General features: G+C 35.3%; 1 protein-coding gene across 1 annotated transcript in view; it reads left to right on the top strand.

Moving 5' to 3' along the window:
* Positions 1-24,403, top strand: part of LOC116514615 (AF4/FMR2 family member 3-like) — a 91,467-nt gene extending 67,064 nt beyond the window's left edge. Inside the window, exon 4 of the mRNA XM_032226232.1 lies at positions 24,344-24,403. Within this exon, the coding sequence (XP_032082123.1) occupies positions 24,344-24,403 (60 nt within the window). The remainder of the gene's footprint in view (positions 1-24,343) is intronic.
* Positions 24,404-24,852: the final 449 nt, after the last annotated feature.

Below are 24,852 nucleotides of genomic sequence, written 5' to 3'. Positions count from 1 at the left end.
CCCTGGACCAGAAATTATAGAAAAGTAAGGGGAGGATATAAAAATAGCTGTATGCAACAGAAAAAGAATTTTGAAAAGGTGAATAACCTTGATAATCTTGGATAAACTTAGAGAACTGAGTCACTAAGCAGAGAGGAGACTTGAATGCATAAACCTATTTTGCAGTGTACAGATTTTTTTTTTTTTTGGAAGCACAGGTGCAATAGCAAAACAAACCAAAACCTCCTAGTATTTCTAACATCGTAGATGTTCAGATGGACCAATTCAGAAAAAACAAAGCAACATTTAAAAAAAAAAAAATCAAATTAAATTAAGTTAAAGCACACCACTCAAGGACCCCCAGATTGTGTACAAGGTCTGCCTGGGGCAGTGCTAACCCATCCAATACCGAAGATGAAAACATCCCAGATCTAGAGTGCCCCCAAACTCAGAGCCACTCAGTCTTGCTAGGGTTCAGCTAAAATCTGCTGTTCCCCAACCAGATGCACACAGTTTCAGTAGTCTTGTAGTTTAGAGATTACTGATAGATTTCCTATAGGAAAAGGAGAAAAGTGAACTTTTGACTGGGGGATTTGAGGATTACATTTGTTAAACATATGGGTATGATTTTTTAATAGTTAATAGGTATATTAGATTAAACTTCAACTAAGAATATATGACTTTTTATGTTGATTATTAGCATTTTAAAGATTGTTATTTATTATTTGTCATCTCGCCAGTGGTGGGTTTCAAAAATTGTTCGAACCTACTCTGTGGGTGTGGCCTCCTTTGTGGGAGTGGCTTGCTGCCCATGTGATTGGATGGGAGTGGCTTGCCCCCCATGTGACCGGATATGAAGATGCTGACGACACTTGTCAGAACCACCTTAAATTACCTCTCACACAGCACTGGCATGCATAAGGATATGATGTAAACTTGTTTTTTAAAAGGCATCTTTGGTTTGCGTTAAAACAACTTCAACACACGCAATGTTCTGATTGCACCACAAACGCAGTAGTCATCCTTACCTTTCACAGAGGCACTGAGTTTTATAAATATGAGCATGATAGTGCAGAATAATCATATCCAAGGACCAATGGTGGGTTTCAAAAATTTTTGGAACCTCTTCTGTAGGTTGGCCTGCTTTCCAGGTCCACTGGTGAAACCTCTTCTAACCGGTTCAATAGATTTGATGAACCGGTTCTACTGAATAGGTGCGAACTGGTAGGATCTGTATGCTTTTCTTCTTATCACACTCTATAGACAAAACAGTGAGAGCTTGAAGTGCCAAGCCAGAATAATCAGTGAGGAAAGTAAAAGTGTTTTGTTTCCAATACACAAACCTCCAACCTCCGGGTAGCAGTGTCATCTTACCCTCTGTTGTTACAATTTTCTTTGTTGCTTTTTGTATCTTTTTTATTCCAAGTTTTTAAAAAAAGTCAAATTCCTGAATGAAATAGAGAAGAAGGGAAGGGAAAAGACATGCAGTAATGACGGAGAATTTTAGCCATTGGTTGCAAAAAATAATAATGAAAAAAGAAGAAGAAAACTTAATCCATTCATTTTAAAAGGCGTGCATATATTCCATCCATGAAAATAACATTTAAAAAGTAAGATAACCCATTGTCCAAAACCATTCAAAGCTTAATTCCACCGCTTATTTCTTCTGTTCTCAAATTTAAATTAACTTAAGTTTTTTATAGCCAGTCTCTTTTAAAACGGTAAAAATTCCTCACCAGCTGGAAACACTTTCTCTTTCCGTATCCTTCCATTTCGGAGCCGTCCCGACTTCATCAGCCTGGTGGCTGGACTTTTTGTTGCCGGCTTGAAGAACTTCTCTTGGATCAATCAGGGACTTTGTGATGTCCCTGAGATCAGCAAGATGTATTCTTCCTGTTCACCGTCTCTGCGGGATGTTTAGGTCCGATTGGACCACCCAGCGACAAAAGTATCGGCTGGGGTCTCAGCGCATCGAGACCGCACGTCCGTATCGTGACGTTGGCTCCTCCTCCTGTCCTTATTTTTCCTGATCTCTCAGCAACCTTTGATACTATCAACAATGGTATCCTTATGGTTTGGTTCCAGGGCTTGAAATGTAGAGCACAGTTTTGCACTGGTTCACTTCCTTTCTATGGGACTATGGATTGATGTCTTCTGACTCTTATTCTGCAGGTTCTGTAGTATCTCACTTCTTTTTAACATTCAGATGAAACTACTGGGGATGAGCATTTCTTGCTATAGGATGAAGTCATCATCAGCATACTGATGATGTCTGGTAGACAAATTCCTTGTGGCTAATTCTTTATTGGCTAATCACAATTAGCCAATAAAGAATTCTATTCTATTCTATTCTATTCTATTCTATTCTATTCTTTTTTTTAAAAATAGTCTTTATTACATTTCCCAACATTTAAAAGACAAAACACAAAACACAAAACACTAATTTACACTTGTAACAGCTTTTCCATATATTTTCATAACAATCCTATTTACCAAAAATTCTATTTCTATATGATTGTCCTAAGTCAGCAATGGCGAACCTTTTTTGGCTCACGTGCCATAAGTGGAGGGAGTGCAGTGGGCGTTGTGTGCAAGCATGCCACACCCATAATGCAATGCGCGACCCCCCCCAGTGTGCATGTGCGCACTACAGGCACTCCCCCTATTTTTTGCATGCTTTTTTCTCCCTCCCCCGGTTCTAGAGGCTTTATAGGAGCCTGGGGAGTGAAAACAGCATCCTCCGCCCCCGGAAGCCCTCCGGAGGCTTCAGGGACATTCAGGAGGCTTCCCTGAAGCCTCTGGAAAAGTCAAAACGACCCTCTGAGCAAACCAGAAGTCCGTTCCTGAACTTCCGTTTTGCCCGTAGGGCCGGTTTTTTGTGCTCCGGAGGCTTGAGGGAAGCTCATGAAGCCTCCAAAGGCCTCCGGGGGGGGGGGAGGCTGTTTTCACCCTCCTCAGGCTCCTATAAAGCCTCTGGAGCCTGGGGAGGGCGAAAAATGGCTTTAAAAAAAGGGTGAACTCGCAAGGGCAGCACCTCGCGTGCCCTGACAAATGGCTCCGCATGCCACCTGTGGAACACGTGCTATAGGTTCGCCATCACTGTCTTAAATAATATCCTTATTTAAATACTCTCTATATATTATACATTTACCCTTTATGTCTTAAGTTTTACGTTTACTCTCAAGCCAGGAATACCATCTATTCTATTCTATTCTATTCTATTCTATCCCATTCCATTCCATTCAGCTTTGCTCTGATGAATTAAGTGATGCCATTGATGTTTTGTCCTGATGCTTGGAGGCTGTGGAGATCTGGACAGAGTGGCTTTAGGCCCTTCTGGATCTTTGGATGGGATTGCATTATGCAATATGCAACCTGGAGATCCTTCTAAAATCTTGATTCCTGCTGAAAGTGACATTTGTGGCTAAGAGGACTTTTGCACATCTTAGTCTTGTGCACCAATCCTGGACCATGAGGCTCTATTCACTGTCATTCATGTCTTGGTAACTCACAGAATGCGCTCTACATGAAGCTGCCCTTGAAGTGCATCCAGAAGCTTCAGCTAGTGCAGATTAGGGATGTACAGACAGTTATGTGCTCTTCCAGGACAGCACCCATTATAACCCTGCAAACTGCATTCCAGTTAGCTTCCAGATGCAACCAAAGTGCTTTGTTTGACCCTTAAAGCCCAGGTTCAGCAGAAGACATATGCTCCCAACTGTGAAAGAGTTCCATCTAGCTGGACTCAGGATATGTGCCTTTCCTGCCATAGCCTGTGCTTTCTGGAATATTGTGCCCCATCATGCTCCAGAGGTGAGGTTGCCCCCATCTCTATTAATCTTCTGGAAAACCTTGAAAACATGGTTCTTCCATCAATCCTGGAGATCCCATGAAAATTTTCAAAGTAGTTGACTGAGGCTAAATGATAGTTGTCCTCCCACTATCTTGGGACACACTCATGTTTTATTCCTTTTATGTTTTTTATGTTTTATGTTTGTTTTTATTGACATTTGGTATTTTTTATATTGTGATGTTTTGTTACTTTGCTTTTAAACCACCCAGTCAAATAAATAAATAAAGTGAAAATATATTTTTCTGTATGTATGTATGTATGTATGCATGTATGTACAGTCCTCGATTTACAATCCTTCATTTAGTGACCATTCAAAGTTACAGTGATACAGAAAAAAATGGTTTAGGACCATTTTTTTACTACTTACAACCATTACAGCATCCCCATGGTCATTAGGAGGACCAAAATGATAAACACAAAGACCATGATCAAAATTTGAACCCATGGCAACTGGCTTGTCTTTATGACGGTTGCAGTGTTCTGAGGTCATGTGATCATCTGTTCTGACCAGCAAAGTCAAGGAGAAGACAGATTCACTTTAACAGCTGTGTTATGAACTTAACAACTGCAGTGATTCACTTAACAACCATGGAAAGAAAGATTGTAAAATAGGGAAAAATTGACTTAACAACTGTCTTGCTTAGCTATAGAAATTTGGGGCTCAATTGCGGTAGCAGGTTGAGGACTATTTGTATAGTAGGGCTATACAAAGGATTTGATTTCCAAAAAGAGTTTTCAAAGCTTATATGAGTATGAACTTAACATCTGTCTGCAATATTCAAAACTATCCCCACATTTGTTCAGGAGATCTTGCAAGTGTGTGCAAGTCTATATGAATAATGTAAATAAAGTAAAAATTAATATAAAAGTATAATGAATATTAATGTAACGGATCAAGTAAAAGTAACTTGCATTAAAATTCATTACCTAATAATTTAGAATTGAATATAAAATACACTCAAGTCATACAACTGTTAGATTATTCTGCCAAAATTTTGAATAGGTTAATCTCTGTAATAAATGTTTCAATTATTTCTGACATGCCTGCAGGTATAAGACAGTTTCTCCCTATTGGATACCAGAATACAGAATTGTGAGCTTGGTTTCTGGAGATTTTTCTGCTTAAGCAACAGACTAGCAGTCTAGCTTTGACAACTGAGAATACGCATGCAGACAAAGAGAAATATGTCCACTATTGAAGAATTACATACAGAAATATATATGTTGTCTTATGACTTCTGCATTCATAGCTATTGCATGGCTGATGAACATGAGTTAGGACAAAAATGATAACACAAAGACCAAAAGATTCAGAATATTTAGTTTTTTTAAGAAAACAAAAGCAGACGATTCAGAATCTGCAAAGGTGGACAGAGATATATTTTCAAAGGTTGTGGAATTCTAGGAAGATAAATGTGTGTATGCATTTAAGCTATGTGAAATTTTGCTTCATGTATAATATATAAAAACTTGTAAAAAGGAATGGAACCGGTGTGGAGCCTCCCTATTCAGAGAAAGTATTAAAAGGGAGGTCACAAGAGAAATCTGTTTAAGGGCACTTGGAGATTTCATGTTGGTTAAAATGGAAAATAAGAGTATCTAGCAGGATCATGTCTAAACACATGGGCCAGTGAACAATTTATATAGATACAGATACATATTTGCATCCATAGAAGATTTACTGCTAGATTTCTATTTTAATGCAAATGAAGAAAGGTACTTTTATCTTAGATTTAGTAAGTTCTGCATTTTTTATTTCTTACTGAGATTTTATAATACCATATATTTTATCTGTATTGGTACATAATTAAAAATATTTTTAAAGGTTTGAACAAAATATTTTTGTGTATGATTGATTGATTGATTATATGCCATCAAATTGATGTCAACTCTTAGCAACCACATGGATAGATTTTTTCCCCTGAAATTATCTGTTCCCACCCTGGGCCTTCAAGGTCTTCCAACAGTGGACTTATTGCCATTATAGTCAAATCTATCTATCTTGCAGCTGGTTATTCTCTTTTTCTGCTCCTTTTCATTTTCCCAGCATTGAAGATTTTTCAAGAGAGTTAAGATGACTAACAATCAAGAAATGCATTGCATACTAGCATTTGTATGAATAGAAATGGAGGCTTTGACCAATATGCTTAGATGCCCTATACCTTATTATCGACAAAAATCAGATCATGCAGATATTTTTCTTCCCGTGACACTCTATGGAAGCAACAGCATGATAGAAATATTGAGATTTTTGTACCTTTAGCATTGAATAAGACTCCTTAGAATATCATGCATAGAAAAAAAAATCCTTTAACAAATCAATCTAGAATTCTTATTCAAGGCACAAATGAACAGGATCAAATTACAATACTTATGACACACAATGCAAGGGCTGAAAACTCTATAAATTTTGTAGTCTATAATGTTGAGAAAGAAAGATCGAGAGGATGCATGATCAGTTGCAAGATAGATGAACTCAATTACAGCAGTGATGCACCATTGGAAGACCTGAGGACAGATTTCTGCTAGAGAAAAACTATCCATGTGGCTGTTTAGAATTGATATTGACCTGTTAGCACATAATCAATTAATCAAAATTAAGATAACAGATGTTTAGAAATTTTACATTATTCATAAAATGCAGATTGAAAGCTAGTTAGAGGAAGATTTATGCTGACTAAAAATATAATCTATTAAAGAAAGGGGATAGATTTATAAATAAACATATCAGATGAACAGACATGAGCAGCTATGAAGAACCATGTATCTTTCACTAATCCATGTGAAAGCCCCAGGAAAAACTGAAGAATAATAGCAATAGGACTTAGATTTACATATCTCTTCATAGTGCTTTACAGCCCTCTCTAAGCGGTTTACATATTTCTCACATATTGCCTCCAACAATCTGAATCCTTATTTTATCTACTTCGGAAAGATGGAAGGCTGAGTCTAAGGCAGGACATAAAGCGAGATTTGGACGTAAGAGTGAACATGAAATGGGGTCAGACTAGAGGATTTCTTGGGGGGGGCATTTATCCCTTCTATCTTGTTATACATTTACTGAGTCTTGAAGAAGAACAGGAAACTTGAACTTAGAAAATTCAAATGTCAAACCGTGACACCTGTTGTAAGTAGGCCAAGTCAATTGGAGGTCTCGCTTGCGAGTCAGGCATATAGCTTAACCACAAAAACCAGAATGAAACTAGTGTTTCCTGCATGCTTTTCTGCCCAGCAATAAGGAATTTAACTAATTGAAATGCTTTATTATTTCTGTGTTTTTGATGCTTTGAACACACTATAAGAACGCATGTTTGGATTAGAACGCTGTTCAGATGTTAGAAATTGCTATCTCTATCTGAACTATTTGGCCAAATAAAGCTTTTTCTTGATCTCACAGTCCAAATCTCCTGATTTTCTGCAACAAGTCAACCTTCCCATATTTGTGGTAATCTGTTTCAGTGGGTATTAAAATGTTGAAGTCCTTCATAAGTATTGAACTACTGAGTCTATTTGAACTTCACTAGCCAGGATCCAATAAAAAAATGCTAGCCGAGCTATCCCTTTATATAAGACTTTTAAGAGTTCCCACTGATAAACAAGAAAGTTATAGCACAATTTAAAAGCTATTACAGAAGAAATAGAACATAAAGTCGCTAAGCAGTAATGATTTTCTTGCACAGGCTTGTACCTTTGAACTCTCAGTAGTTCTAATTAATAGTATTAATGTATTTAATGAATGTGGTATAGATTATATTCAGCACATAATAAAACAGCTGTAATTTTGTTCATTATTTAATTTTTTTACTAATTTAAGTTTAATGGTTCTTGTAAATTATTGCTTTCTTTGATTTTGTAAACTATTGCTTTCTTCAGAGCAAGGGATCTTCTCAACTGTAAGTTCAAGAAGTTATTTTTTGCAGATAATGAACTCACAGTTGAGAAAAATCCTTGCTTTGAAGAAACAGCTAATTATGGGTGTTATTTTAAGTTTAAATTAACAAAGAGGTTTTTAGATAATGAGTTACAGAACAACTAATGCAAGATTTTTACTTATGTCAATAGTGTACCACATTTGGTAATCATCTTGCAAAAAATGAAGTGACATTTATGAACTGCATTTGGCATCCCACATAAAACTCCAATTAAGTACAGAAATATTGATCTACTCTTTTTATGAGCCAATACTTTTCCACAGGTCAAACTGGCTTTGCCCTGAATCCTCAATAATGCAAGATTGTTAAAAAATGAGAAATTTTAAATTTTATAGACTAATCACTTGAAGTAATCAAAATTTGTTCCCCTTTAAAAGAATATAACATTTCCTGTCTTTTGCTATAAAAAGGACATTAAACTTCATTGCTTCTATTAAGTTTTAAAATCTTTCGAAACATGATAGTGACAGTATTTCTCTCAAATCTTAGCAAATAAAACAGTATAGATCAATGTTTTTGTAAATGTGTGAATGTATATATAATCACTGAACTGTATATATGTATCCATGAGCATAGATATCACAAAAAGTATTGTTGGGCTATTTACATTATTTATCACTTCAGCAAAGTTTTATTATTAGACATTTAGTACAACGAAAGAACAATTTTGAAAAATATAACTCAAATAAATAGGGTAGCTTTTTAAAAAATAATAATAATTCAGGATTGTATCATAATATCAAACACCAATAGAATGGCATCCACCAGTAGAATTCAGAAGTGATTTAGGTGGAATGCATGTAACTCATTATCTAAAAACCTCTTTGTTAATTTAAACTTAAAATAACACCCATAATTCGCTTAATTAAATATTTTTAATTAAGCACGTTATTAATATATTTATAGGATAATATTACAGTATTTATTTTAGAAAAAGTAAGCTCTTATTTATATTGTCGTGATGAAATCAAGTTTCTTTAATAAAGAGATTGGTGGGACTTTTTCTAAGTTTGAGAACCACAGCCTAGAACTCTGTAAGTTGTAATAAAGCCTACTTTTGTTTGTCCTGTCACTGAAACTGTTACTCTGAGCTTGTAACATTTATATTAGAACTTTGTGGAGGACAGAGACATGTTCCTAAAAAATGATCCAGTTGCATTAAGGAGTCGTAGGAAACCATTTTATACTGGAGATATCCTTTCAGAATTGCATCTGAAACATAACATAACTGTAAATATTTTTGTTTGTTTGTTTTCATACCATATTTTCAACATATTTGAGAAAGTGAGCAGCAGTTTTTGTAACTATTGCATGACTCAAAGAGAAATGTGGAATAATTGACATATTGAGAATGAACTATGACTTTTAATACACATTACAAACTTTTGCACTATGGCCGGGATGTCAAAGTCACATTATATGATGGTGGTATCACGTGACATATCATGACTTTCCCCCTTTGTTAAACTGGGCATGGGCGTGGCCAGCGCATTTGACACTCCTGCACTATGGCTTCTGATGGTCACTAATCTCGTAGCCATAATTTGATTCTAACTCAAATTACTTCTAATTGCAATAAGATTAAGAGTCTAGTGTGATTATTAAAATGTATCAACATTAGCTAGAGAAGAAATTTTCATTAATTCAGAAAAGTCTTTTCGGAAAATAAAGAATATAAACAGTTTACACTGTTATATTCAGGTGAATATACAGTATATAATAAATATTAAAGGTGTGTCGTGTGAATTGCTTAATTCTGAAACTTTTAATACAAGTGTAATATTTCTAGAAAATTTTCTAGAAAAATACTGTTATTGAAATTACCTTGAAAATTATAAATGGAACATGTATAATTATAATACATGTTGAGAGGTGCATATAGTTTTTTAAAGAGTTGTGAGTGACAAATATAATTAGTTTCAATTAAATGACTTTTTTTCTTGAGGTGAAAGTTTAAAACATATCTCCATCATTCAGTGAAAAAACATATTTCAGAAAAAATTACAAATATGGTAGTATAAAATTTTAGTTGTATATTTTCCAAAGAAAGACCAATTTAAGTTTTATATCTTATACTGTATGTAAATATAATACATTACAAATATTATTAACAAAACATTATAGTATATTTACTTGATGCCATGAAGCTGTTTTCAATCTTGATTTAGGCAATCTACTAGGAATTTGATAAAGTTGTAAAAGCAAGGGTGATTGTGAACCAATCATGAATAACAATAGCCTGTCATCCCATCAGATTTCAGTGACAAGATTATGATTATTGCCTTAGGCAATTTCTTTTTGCAAATATATAAAAGGGAGGAAAGGCTGAGAATCGTTTGCTGCTTTTTCCCTATTTAACATTATTCAGTGTCTTGATACCAATCCTAGAAGATAAATCTATTGCCTTTCTGCCCTTAACAGTTGGAATCTATCCAAAGACATAATTAAAACAAATTCTTCACTGTTTCTTAGGGTTTATCTCCACATCTTGCTAACAAATTTTCTTAAATGATGTATCTTTGTTTCATCTCTTAGCCATCAAAAATGCATTTAACTAATTTGAAATAGTGCCCTCTTTTCTGGACACAATTTATACTTTGATGATATAATTGATAATGCAGTCAGGACTGATATATGTACAGCTCCCATTGTCCATTATAGCTGCGGCAGACACTTTCCCTTCTATTTCTGTGCACTCTTTTGCAGAATAATTCTCCTTTAATTTTATTGTTTCATAGCTTGCTTTTCCCCCTATAGTAAACAGCCATCTTTCCTCATTTCACTTGCCATCAGAGAAATCAGACATCTGGTCCTGCTCCCTTCCTCCCCGTTTTGTTAATTGTAAATTATTACTATTATGAGTATTTATTGCTTCAATGTTTAATTGGCTTTTAATTATTGTAAGCCACTGAGAGTCGCTTCGAGGTGAGATGGGCAGTAAACATGTCAAATAAATAAATAAAATGTTGGCCAGCCATAGCAGCATCCAACAGCCTGCCCATGGAGTAGGGCTACTCTGGAACAAGGCTGAATCTGTGTTCAAAAATGTTGAATTATTTGAACAATCTTCATGAATACCTGAACAAAACTAAATAAAGAGCTAAGGTGCTAATTTAACTATCTTCGTCTCCATTCCAGCCTTATCCACATTGTAAAGTAATGGATTGATGCTCTTTCAACCAAGTAGTTATGTTTGCTGGGACAATAAATGAAGCTTCTTCCCTTAACTTGTTCCACGTTAAAATAGGAAATATAGCACCATTCCCTGGTCTCATTAGCAATAGCAATAGCAGTTAGACTTATATACCGCTTCATAGGGCTTTCAACCCTTTCTAAGCGGTTTACAGAGTCAGCATATTGCCCCCACAGTCTGGGTCCTCATTTCACCCACCTCGGAAGGATGGAAGGCTGAGTCAACCTTGAGCTGGTGAGATTTGAACCGCTGAACTGCAGATAACAGTCAGCTGAAGTAGCCTGCAGTACTGCACCCTAACCACTGCGCCACCTCAGCTCTATATTTTCCCTCATTTTAGAGGGAAAATATGTTAAGCTATTGGGGGTCTTCAATTTATGCCAGCAAAATTTGCTTCAGACTCAAGGATGGGAGAAATGCATATTAATGTGGACATGTTATGTAATGTATACTTCACACTTGAGGCTTCCGAAATCGTAATGGCTTTTACACTCTCTATGAAAAATGACACCTGTCATTTTTTTTAATACTTACATCACACGTTTCTCTGTATATGTATTACTGTGTATATATATAATTATGATTATGATTAAATTTACTTTCTGTTTTTCAGCTCAAAGTACATTATATGTAACTTAAAGCTTCACTGAAGATGTCTTAAATAACTTCATATCTCAAAATGTTGAGATATTCAACTCCCCCAGTTGAGAAGAAGACTTAAGCAGGAAATTAGTCTGCTTAAGTCTTCTTCTCAACTGGGGCAGTTGAATATCTCAACATTTTGAGATATGAAGTTATCTCAAAATGTTATAAGTTATATGACTCTTTACATAAACATAACAGAACATGACCCACCCCCTTGAATGTGTTTGAACCTTAGCTAGTATTTTTCAGGTGAAAGCTGCCAGTCTGGCGAGATTCCTGTATTAGTAAGAGAACAATAAAGTAGCTAGTTTGAAAATTTCAATCAGAATAGAACTAGAAGGGACTGTGCAGATATTCTCGTCAGCCCCCTGCTCAAGTAGGAGACCCTATACCATTTCAGACAATTAACTGTGTCCAATCTCTTCTTAAAAATCTCCAGTCATGAAGCATCCACAACTTCTGATGGCAAGCTGTTACACTAGTTAATTGCTCCCACTGTTAGGAAGTTTCTCCTTAATTCTAGGTTGATTAGTTTAATTCCTCCTTGATTAGTTTCCATCCATTATTTCTTGTCTTGCCTTCTGTTGCTTTGGAAAATAAGTTGGCGGCTTTTTTGTGGCAGCCCCTCAAACACTGGAATACTGCTATCATGTCACCCCTAATCCTTCATTTTCTAGGCTGACCATACTCAGTTCCTGCAGCCATTCTTTATATGTTTTTGTTTCCAAGTGATCCTAATGGCTCTTCTCTGAACTTTTTCCGAAGTCTCAACATCTTTTTTGTTATATGGTGATCAAAACTGGATGCAGCATTTAAGGAGTGATCTTACTAAGTTTTTACAAAGCAGTACGAATACTTCATATGATTTTGATTCTTTGCAGCATTTAAGGAGTGGTCTTACTAAGTTTTTACAAAGCAGTACGAATACTGCATATGATTTTGATTCTTTGCCTCTGTTTATACAACCAAGGATTGTATTAGCTTTTTTTAAAACACTGGTGGGCTTGGTTGGTCACACCTGACTTAATAGAATTTAGTGTAACATGCAAACTTTTGACCATTTACACTGTATGTTGACACATGTTCATATTATGCATTGTTTGAATTTTAACAGTGGTCTATAGTTTAACAGTGGCCTATAGATTTAATGTATTTAGTTACTTAAAACTAATTATAGAAATACTAAAAAATTAAATATAATTCTGTGATTATATAAAATGCCTATTTATCACATTTTATTTTTTCTCTTCTTTTTCTTTTTTTGAAAATGATTAATAAAAATATAATTAAAGAGTAATTAAAGCTATGCAGAATGCATGGTATTTGTTGGCCAAACTTAGATCTGTGAGAAAATGCTTTAAAAAAACTCATATTTTTATTTCAGTTTTCAATTTTTTTTTGTATATTTTGGTTTGAAGAACCAGTAACTTGGGGAAAAAATCCTTGCCAAAGCATCATAAGTCACATAGTGGAGTTAACCCTTATTAGGGATAATATTTCAATTTTGAAATTCAGGGAATAGCATAATTTTAAACTATGTTCCTTACAGTCTAACATATATCAGAATCTATGCTGCTTTGACTGCTCCTAAAATAACAATAAAGAAAAATGGATCGATTGACACCAAGAACAGTTTATTTATCCCTTTAGTCACACTTCACTAACAAAATCAATACCTTTCTAAAATATCTGATATTCCAGTGGTTCAAATAAATAGCTGACATCCTTGAATTGAGTACAGGAGAGAGCTAAGAGAAGTAGCAGCATAGATATTTAGCATTTATATTGATCTTGAGTTGAATACTTGTGAAATTTTCATTTGTAGCTAAAATGCATGAACCTTTTTATGAAGAAAATACTCCCTATAGCTGAAGTCATATAAAAGGAAAAGAAAACTGATTCTAGAATACTGTTATCAGATTGTATATTTATTTTATAATTAGAGAGTGTGTGCTAGAGTATGTTTTTATTAAGCCCTTTTTTGGAAGAGTGCAGTATTGTGTGATTTTTTTTAAAAAAATAGAGATATTGACATTCACAATATAAAGCTTGCAGATTTTTAAAAAAAAATCTGGTTAGCTAATAGCTTGCTGTAAAGATGAAATGAACAAGACAGTTTTATTACAGAAATGCAGAACATTGAAATGAGTCACAGCCCTGAAAGTTCATCCATGTTTCTTAATTGTACATAATGGAAATAATGGCATTATGTTTATGGCAAAGCAAAGTCTTGGATCCATTAATTAAATCTTTTCATAGAAAGATAGAAAAGAAAAATAAAGATAGAAAAGAAAAGTAAAAGAAAAGGACATACTATGTTTTATAGAGGATTATCTATAGTAAAAATTCAGTAATGGAAAATGAGAAAATAGTTTCTCTTGATATAGTTATAAATCGGGTGGGTTTCAAAAATTGTTCAAACCTACTCTGTGGGCGTGGCCTCCTTTGTGGGAGTGGCTTGCTGCCCATGTGACCGGATGGGGGTGGCTTGCCACCCATGTGACTGGATGGGAGTGGCCTGCCACCCATGTGACCTGGTGGGAGTGGCCAAGACGATGTTATTACTAGATATTACTAATTACTAGATATTATTAATATTACTAGATCATTATTAATGCATAGATAACTGCGGGACATTACACACCCACCCACACCCACACCCACAAACTATGACAGTGCTAGGAAAACACCAAAAAAATAAGAATCCTCCCCCCAAAAAAAGACTGCCAATGAAACCAGTTTTTTTTTCCTAAGCCTAAGGACAGGAAAGACAAAGTCACTGGAATAAAAACCATCAAGGCAATGTGGAAAATTATAAAGGACAGGCGCTCACAGAACCATCAACCACCTCAGAATTACCTAAACAAGGAGGGTGAAACACACTGCCTTGCAACAAACCTGGCCTACCCATAGAAAAGCAGCCACTTTGAGACACATAAACCTGATCTGAACTCTTAAAAGCAACATATTGCATCACAAATAAAACATTTGCAAAAAGGAATAACATTTCTTGTAATAAACATTCTATAAACAATAAATAAATTTGTCCTAACTTTCTCCTCCTTCCCCCCCAACCCCACTCCCTTCTAGCACTGATGATGTTACCAAACTAGGAGTGCTGGAGAGGAGCTCTTACAGGGCGAAGAGCTTCCCGCTACAGGCACAATCTATCTGCAGCCGTAAATGACTGCAAGCAGCAGCTTCAGGCACCTGCTTGCAGCTGACAGTTGCGTTTGGGAGCGGAGGTGGCGGCAGCAGAAGCGGGCACAGACGGGATGTCCCCACTTGCTGAGTAGAACGAGGCGGCCGGGATGTGTTGTTTCAGGGCGCCCCAAGTGCCGGCTCCTCTGAATGCAGCCCATTCCCCCTCCCAAGAACACAGTTTTCTTTTTAAAAATGCCTCTGCAGACGATCTTGAAAACCTGCGAGGTTGCTTTGGGAGGGGGAAGACAGGCAGCATTCCCCCACCCCATCTCTGGTTGTCTGCAGCCTCGGAAGCTTCCGCAACTTGCACAGTAAAGGCAATTAAGAACTTCTCTCGCTCGTGAGATTTTCTTTACTGTGCAAAGGCTTGCTTTAAGGCTGCAGGCTCCCAGGGAGGGGGGCAGGGGGAAATGCTGCCCATCTGTCCCCTTCCAAAGCAACCTTGCAGGTTTTCAAGATCATCCGGAGAGGCGTTTTTTAAAAAGAAAAACCCTGCAGGCACCCAGCGACAGGGGCCAGGAGTGGTACCGGCATTCAGGAAGTTAATTACTTCCGGGTTCACCAACGATCTGGTTTGTGTGAACCAGTGCGAACCGGGAGGAACCCACCCCTGTTATAAATGCTATTTTTTTCACTCCTGGTTGTGTTATTCACATTTGCAAGTTTGAAAATATTATACCAATGCTTCTGAAACTTTTGCATTCATTCCCCTGCTTATCAAAAAGTTCTTGTTTACCATTATCCAAAACCACTTATCAGGCAATTCTTTTTATCATTGTAGGTAAAATACTAACTATCCAGAAAAACATGGCTTTTTGTGTCATTATCCAGAGAAAAACATTTTTACACAATTTTTATTTTAATTTAACCCAGATTTGGGAAGCACTTGTATTAGTCATTTTCCAGATGTTTACACCTGACTAGTCCCATTAGAGTGAAGTATTTGTTGCTCAGTATCAACAGTAATTGCTGTCACAATAATCCTGTGCTAGTAGTATCTTCTTAAGCAGTGAACATGTGAACAGTGTTGATTATAGCAATAGCAAAGGCACTTAAATTTATATACCGCTTCACAGTGCTTAACAGCCCTCTCTAAGCAGTTTACACAGTCAGCATATTGCCCCCAACATTCTGGGTCCTTATTTTACCGACCTCGGAAGGATGGAAGGCCTCATTCCTCTCTAAGGAAATCATACCTTTGATACTTTACTAGTATTTGGAGTGTTTAATACCACCTGAGCAAAACTACTTTTTCCCTGGGATTCTGACTGAAGACAGATTGATTTTCTTCCTTAAGTTTTATCGGTTAATCTGATTTCATCCCATAGACTTCAGAAAGGAAATAATGATTTGTATACATTTTTAGTATTTCCTCAAAGCCCATTATATTCTTTTTGTAAGCCACCCGGAGTCCTTCGGGATTGGGCGCCATATAAATTCCATTAAACTTAAACTTAAACATATGTTATCAGTGATATCATTTTGACTACAGAAAAGTCTACATTGGAAATGAATGGACTATTATATATATATAGCAGTGTTTTTCAACTTCAACCCCTTGAAGATGTGTGGATTTCAAAAGGATGGTAGCTGGAGAATTCTGGAAGTTGAAGCAAAAAACAAATCTTGTAAGACTCAAGGACTTGATTGAGGTTTCCTTGGTGATCTCTGAGCTTGGTTGTTTTTTTTGCAGATGTTTCATTACCAATATTAATTGAGTTTAGTTTGGGTAATAAAACATATGCAAAAAAAACAACCAAGCTCAGAAAGTACCAAGGACACCTCATCCCAAGAAGGTGGTTTCTTCTTCACTGTAATATATTATAGACATATTGTATTTCTCTTTGTTCAGATTTCAAGTTCTACTACCCCATGCTTAAATGTGTGATGGCTTTTTTGTTCAAAAAGCACTACTTTAAAATCTATAGTGCAAAATTTTCTCAGATTAAAATGTTCTGTTTTTACTATGTCTTTGTTTTGGAGTCCTGATGTCAAATTTGTATCCAGTAATTCTTTTTGTTTGTCCTGTGCAGAATCTAGAGAGGCATTGATTGCAGATGATTGTATGTATCTTGTTAAAGAAAGAAAAGTCCTTGTGTGTTGAAGTAGCTGATAGGTGATGATATTACAAGTATTGGACCAAAGCTTGGGGAACAAAAATATATATGTTCCTTTGCTAATGTTGCCTATCTCTGTATGTCTGGCCATCAAAAATAATTCAAACTATTACAGGCACTTCTCTACTTATGGCTACAATTGAGCCCAAAATTTCTGTGGCTAAGTGATACATTTGTTAAGTGACTTTTGCCCTACTTTCTGATCTTTCTTGCCAAGGTTGTTAAGTGAATCACCACAGTTGTTAAGTTAGTAATATGGTTGTTAAGTAAATCTGGCTTCCCCATTGACTTTGCTTGTCAGAAGGTTGCAAAATGGGATTACATGAGCCTAGGTCACTACGTCATAAATATGAATCAGTTGCCAAGTTTCTGAATTTTGATCACATGACAATGGGGATACTGCAGCGGTCATAAGTGTGAAAAACAATCATAACTCATTTTTTTCTGTGCTGTTGTAAGTTCAAACAGTTACTAAATGAACTATTGTAAATTGAGGACTATCTGTATTCATTCAGATCTGGGTAAAATAGTAAGAAGTTGGTTGATGCGATTAAGGGATATTACATTAAGGAAGTGTTCTGAGCTAAGGAGGAAAAAATATGCCTCATTCTTTTGGTACAAGAAGAAATGGGGGTGTCTCCCCTTGTCATCCTTTTAGTGGGAAAAAAGTACTGCTGATATTTACTCAAGAAATGAGATACAATGGTTTAAAGAAAGATGGCACCTTTTGTATTATAACTTTTACTTCTTGCACAAAATATCTCTTTGTGAAGGACACATGCTGGAAAAATAACAATTTGTCAGGGAAATGGTACTGATATATTACTAAAAAACTACAACTATAGTGATCTGTATTACTAAATCAATATTCAGTGTATTTGTAATTTATACTCATTTCTGATGAATATCAGAAAGTCTCATTTCTGCGTTAATACATTCTAAGATAATAATTTTATTTCAATGATTTTTAATTTATTCTTCATAAACAGTGTTGTGAACCACTCCAAGCTGTGTTTCTTATGATGGATGACCCTGTATAATTCTTAAAATAATAAAAATGTACATAGTGATGAATGTTTTATATTTTATACTTCTTTAGACACACAGACAGACACATACATTAAAATAAGACTGTGATAAATGAAAGACAAAAAATTTGAAGGAGTCTGACTACCATATTAGTGCAAGAAGTATGAATTAAGTTGCTTTGCTTAAAAACAAAGTCCTTCAACATACCCTAAATATAATACGTAGTATTTCCTTTTGTGTATTAAAAACCTAAAAGCAATAACATGTGCTGCTTCACTTTTTTATTTAGAATGGTTATTAACACCAGGAGTAATACTTTTAAAAGGTCAGATGGCACAATGCAGCAATGTAATTTTTATGACCATCTAAATTAATTTATTTATCTTGTGTCGGTACACGGAGATTGACTGTCCAGGTTCTCTGCTGTAATGATGTTCATTGAGTTGAAAATGAAGATCTTAAGGGATAAAAGTAGTGGTCTGATGGTATTGATTAACTATCTTGTTTGCTTCATTGTTCAGATTTTATTAACCTCTTGGGCAAAGTGGTACCCCAGTATTAGATCCCTGCTATTTTTCACCTGGGATCCAGGCTTTTAAAATGACAGCTTTATTTAAAATACAGATTGACTCATAATTGTTCTAAGTCTTAGTCAAATAAATCTCTGATAAATTAGAGCAGACAAAATAACAAAACCCTAAAGCATTCTTCATATTACACTCATCACAGCTATAGCTTAATATTTCATGACAGTCGTGGCAACCAAGTAGGGAAAATGAACAAGGAAATATAACAACATCAGTGCCTGCCCAAGACATTTACTTCTTGAACAGAAGGCATTTTATTTGTAGACATATACTAGCACAGGAATTCTGAGGGCTAAACATTAAAAAAAATTATGCTGCCTGATCTCTGGTTAACTTTAAAATCTAATTAAAAGTTTAACATGCAGGCTGCATCACATTTGACTTGGAATGTCAGTTGGTAACTTCACATTGTTATATAAAGTGGAAACATGCTTCTTTCTCCCCTCCTTACACCCTACATGATTCTGTCAATGTTTCGCTTTTGCATTTTATATTTCTTTGCTTTCCTGTAATATTGAATTTTAATAACCATTCCAGAACATTTCCCATAAACCAAATGATTTTGTGTTTAATTGTAATCATAAAAAGTCAGCTTCTTTTTCATCTAGGCAAAATTCATAGGAAAGTTTAGTCACATGGACATATTTGGTGCAATTATAGGCCATGTTTTGAGCATCAATCCTATGTCATAAATTCTTTGCATTGAAAACTTCCTTGAATATAATTATTTCAGTTGAAATAATATAATAGAATAACAGTTGGAAGGGACCCTGGAGGTCTTTTAGTCCAACCCCCTGCTTAGGCAGGAAACCCTATTCCATGAATTTATACTCATGTACACCAGTGGTGGGTTCCTACAGGTTCAGACCAGTTTGCCCAAACCGGTAGTGGTTTGGCGGCCTGGGTTGCTGGAACTGGCAGCGACCCAGGCCTGCCACGCCTCTGAACCGGTTCCCCAGGTGGTGCTGTAGGTGCTGCCATCTTGTTTTCAGTTCTGCCCATATACAGAACAATTTTAATTGTATCAAGCACGCAGCGCGCATAGGAACCAACAAGCAGTAGTGCCTGCTGGAACCCACTCCTGGCATATAAAGTCCACAAATGTTTCTTATAACTAGAGAAACTCACTGCATTAAACTTCATTTATTTCAGAAAGTTTGGGTGGTTTTGTCTAAACCCCACATAGTAAAAAATGCAAGCAGTGTTTAAAATTCTTTTCAGATATGGCTAAATAAGCAAAATGTAAATTTTAAATTGCATTGAATTTAATGTAAATTTGTCTTTATTTTTCTTTAAATCTTTTTAAATCACATAACAAATGATATATCCAAATGATAATGATAATACCTTTTCCAGTTCTCTGGAAAAAAATGTTATATGCGTTCTTTGCAGTACTTTCAACTAACTTAAATATGAAACTTATTTTTATTTCTGGCCAGTAGGGCTAGGTAAGTTTTGAAAATAAAATTAAAAAATTAGGTGCTTTAATGAATACTAAAGAAATGCTTATTTACCCCAAAGTAGAGAAACATACAATATGACTGTGTGGTTTTTCTACCACCAGAAAATTAAATAATAACATCTTGTTCTACAAAGATCATGAAAGTGGTAATTATAAATACTTGACATGTCAGTTAATTGTACATGTTTAACTATAAAATCATTGAAGTTAATTGGGGGTGGTGATGCAAAAGGACAATATATATATATATATTTTAAAATACACAATTCTGTTTAAAAGAAACACAAAAGAGAGTGGATCCAATATTAATTTGTACACTATAGTCCTAAATAAGATTTTTAAATTTTCATAGTGAAAGCAAAACTGAATAAGCATTAATGAGAAAACATTTCCAGGGTATGAACTGAATCCTTAAATTACACAAATACTCTGAAGGTATTCAGCAGTGAAAGGAATGAAATACATGTTAAAAAATGATCTAACACAATACAAAAATGTATTTGAATGAATCAAACTTTGCTATTTAATTTACATATGGAGAGCTTGTTAAGATGATGAATGACACTGCTGAAGAACAAAACATATTTCTGAAACAAAAGAACATCTCTGTAGCCTAATAACATTTTATGCCAGCATTTATATTTATCAGAAGTAGATGCTATTTATCGCTATGATTATTTAAAAATCATTTTTATTGTCCTTTGTTCTTCCCTCTTCTGGGAATTTTAATTCAGAGTTTTGACATCTGCTTATTAACTTACTTGAAATATGAAATACAAAGGAATCTGCTGTAGAAAGAATTCTAACCAGCATGTTTATATTACTGGCAGCTGAACACAAATTAGCTCAGTTTGGATTTCTCTTCAGAATAGAAAGCATCTCAGGCAGGGTTGCCTCAGCTCACATATATATTATGATGATAACATTCTAAAAAATTGCTCAAGATTCAGAGCAGGTGCATTTACAGTGATTTGTCAAAATCTACACGATGGCTAATACATTGTTGTAATTGAAGCCCTACCCAGCACACAAAAGGGGTGGGGCTTACATTGTTATGACTGCCATCTTGCAGATTTTAATAGTTTCCATGGAAAGCACTGATTCAGGGCTACAATTAAAAATTAATAAGGATTATTCTTATGTAAGTTCACTTGTTATTTTACAAAATGTCAAAAATTATTTAATTGTCATATCAATCTGTCCACACAGATAATCAAAATAATTTCAATAACTTGATCAGAGCATTTTATGTTCACATTATATTGCTACATTTCTTCCATAATGTCACCTTTAGTTATTGACATTTCAATTCCCATACTCTAGGATACTTGCTCACAAAGCTGTTTTTTGCACAACCCATACAATGTATTTGTTATGTCTTTTCTTTTATCCTATCTGGGTTGTATGTATTTATACAGGATAAAATACATTAATGAGTGTTTGAAGGTTTTAAACAGATGAAACATATGAAAAAGTTATGCAATTATGTTGTTGTTGTTGTTGTTGTTGTTGTTATTATACAATTGTATCACAGCGGCCAGTTGTTTCGCCGGATTTGGCATTGGTTACTAGTCGGGCCCCACCCAGGGGCCTAGGACATCGTAACGTATTTTCGTAATATGCGTTCAGATCCAAGCAGTGCGGCTTTTTGCATTTGACTGATGGTGATTTTGTCAATTTTTAACTGTTTTAAATGTAATTCCAGTGCTTTTGGTATAGCACCCAGTGTGCCAATTACCACTGGAATTATCACTGCTGGTTTGTGCCATAGTCGTTGAATTTCGATTTTTAAGTCCTGGTATCTTGAGATTTTATCATGTTCCTTCTCAGCGACCCTGTTATCACCTGGTATTGCGATGTCTATGATTGTGACCTTATTTTTCTCAACCAATGTGATGTCTGGTGTATTATGCGCCAGTATTTTGTCGGTTTGTATACGGAAATCCCACAAGAACTTGACCATCTGATTTTCGGTGACTTTTTCAGGCTGATGTTCCTACCAGTTTGTTGCTGTTTTGATATTATAATTTTTGCACAAATTCCAATGGATCATTTGTGCTACTGAATTGTGCCGCAATTTATAATCAGTCTGCGCGATTTTTTTACAGCAGCTGAGTATGTGATCAACAGTTTCATCAGCTTCTTTGCAAAGTCTGCATTTGGCATCATCAGAGGATTTTTCGATTTTGGCCTTAATGGCATTTGTGCGGATAGCTTGTTCTTGCGCAGCCAGGATTAGTGACTCTGTTTCTTTCTTTAATGTACCTGTTGTTAACCATAACCAAGTTTGTTCACTGTCCACTTTATCTTTTATTTTTTCCAGAAATTGGCCATGCAGTGCTTTGTTCTGCCAACTCTCCATTCTTGATTTTATCACATCTTTTCTGTATTCTTGTTTGGTCTGTTGGGCCTTCAGTAGATTTTTGTTCTTTACTTCAATTAATAGATGTTCTTGACTTTCTTTTAAATAATCAGCCAGTGCATGTTTTTCTTCTTCAACTGTTTGCTTCACTTGTAATAATCCTCTGCCACCTGATTTTCGTGGCAGGTAAAGTCTATCAGTATCACCACGTGGATGTAAACTGTAGTGCATTGTCATTAGTTTCTTGGTTTTTCGGTCCAAAAGGTCCAAATCATCATCATCATCATCATCATCATCATCATCATCATCATCATCATCATCATTGTAATCCTACCCAAATACTTATTCACAAGTAAGGGCTATTTAATTCAGTATGTCTGCTCGTTGTTAAATGTGCATCAATTCATACAGAATATGTGTTGTTATAAGCAGAACAAATCTGGATCTGGTATTTTTCCATATAATTTGAATTTGTATAGTTCAGGAACATGAAATGGAAAGAAGGCATTTCAATATTTTTTTGCTTACGAAAAGAAGCATACTACTGGTAAACAAGAAGATGATTTGAAGTGAACTTTTGCCCCTGAAGGAACTTCCTTGTCATGATACATTACATTGACAGCTTTTATTTTTAGTATGTAGAGATCCCATAATAGGAAGAGAAAACATGTGCATCTGGCATTTCCTTTCCATGAAGCCATAATATCTCCTTTCAGATTTCAAACAGTTGAATTTAACTAAGAAGTAAAACCTTCATAAGATAAGCTTTTGAATTAATTTTTATCTTGAAGTTCAGGACAAATCTAGAACAATAAATATGTAAGCTTTGTGGCACAGTAATTTTTCTCCAGCAATGAATAAAATAAAAGAATCTGCTTTCTTCTCCCTGGCCACGTTTAAAATTTCCAGAAAATTTGATTCTTTCCCCCAGGCTTGGGTTAGAGCAAGGGTGGGCAACTATGGCCCCTTTACTACCTGTGGATTTCAATGCCTCAAATTCCTGGCTGGCTCAGGAATCCTGGGGGTTGAAATCCACAGGTCATAAAGGAACCATAATTGCCCTCCCCTGGGTTAGAGTATATGGAGGGTCCAGTGTGTTTAACTTAGAACTTTTCCCCACTTGTCAAATTGTGTTAATGTATGTTGTAAATTAAAACCAAAATAGAAATATGGCTGGACTACACCAAATCATATGAATTTTTTAAAATCGCTCAATTTTCTTACAATGTGGGATCTTTGGTGCATTTTGAGTTATACTTTTACAATGCAAGTATAAAACCTGATATCCAATCTTTTAAAAACATGGGGGTTATTTTTTCATTATATTAATCTCATTCTTAAATTATAAGTATATTTTATTTTTAAAAAAACTGGGATACATTGTTTTTTTCAAGATAGGATATTCTCATATTATTTGATAGCTCAATTATACAATGGAGATGGTAATTTTCATGCTGTTTTTAGTTTCATCTGCAGTTGAATTGTTGCTTTCATTTTAAGTGCAGCCAGAATCAGTTAAGATACTGTTTTGGCAGACTGTGTCAGTACATGTAAATGTTATGCAACTTTAAACATCTCCAGTATAATATCCATGACACTAAATTACATAGTAGTCATTTAATTTCAATGACTGTTATAGCAAAGAAGTTCCCAATGGGTTATGGCCAACCTGTGGTAGGGCACTTTTAATTTAAATGGGCTTTGGCAGAGATAATATTTCCAATGTTATACTTGGTGAAAAAAACAACACTTACATTTTTTCTTATCTTTTACCATTTTTGAAAAGAGGCATATATAATAATTGTATATTCATCTTCTCAGATATTCATCTTCTGTGTTCTATTTTAAAACACATTTAAGAAAAATGGCATGATTTCCAGAAGCAATCCACCAGCATTGCATAAATGTTGCCAGAAGGCATGTATTCATGTATGGTGGCTATTAATTCTAACTTTATATCTATTTCCTCTTTGTTTACAGGACAGTGGAGTAGGTGATGATGACTGTGTTGAAGAAATTTTACGGGTAGGACTAAAATGAATTGACCAGTTATTTCATAGTTTAGCATGTGTCTTTTTTGATGCTAGTTAGAAAAATGTTTCAGTTTAGTTAAATAAATCTAAATTGCATTTTAATCTAATTAATCCTAATTTACTGTTTGAAAATTAACATGTGAAGTAAAATAGATCTCTCTGTTCTCAATATTGTAAGGTGACCAGATTTTCAGATTGGTAAAGAGGGACACCATTGACCGGGGGGGGGGGGGGGGGGGCGTGATTAAAAATTTTATATTTTGTCAAACATGACCCCAGGACACTGAAACCATCATAAATACGAATCTGTTGCCAAACATCAAAATTTTGATCACGTGACCATGAGGATGCTGCAACGGTCGCTAAGTGTGAAAATGGTCGCTAAGTGTGAAAATGGTGATCAGACACTTTTTTCAATGCCATTGTAACTTTGGTCACTAAATGAACTGTTTGAGA

This window comes from Thamnophis elegans, chromosome 11 (assembly GCF_009769535.1).
Source record: "Thamnophis elegans isolate rThaEle1 chromosome 11, rThaEle1.pri, whole genome shotgun sequence".
In the NCBI taxonomy this organism is placed as follows: Eukaryota; Metazoa; Chordata; class Lepidosauria; order Squamata; family Colubridae; genus Thamnophis; species Thamnophis elegans.
Note: the sequence above shows the minus strand (reverse complement) of the source record. Positions and strands in the feature narration are given on the sequence as shown.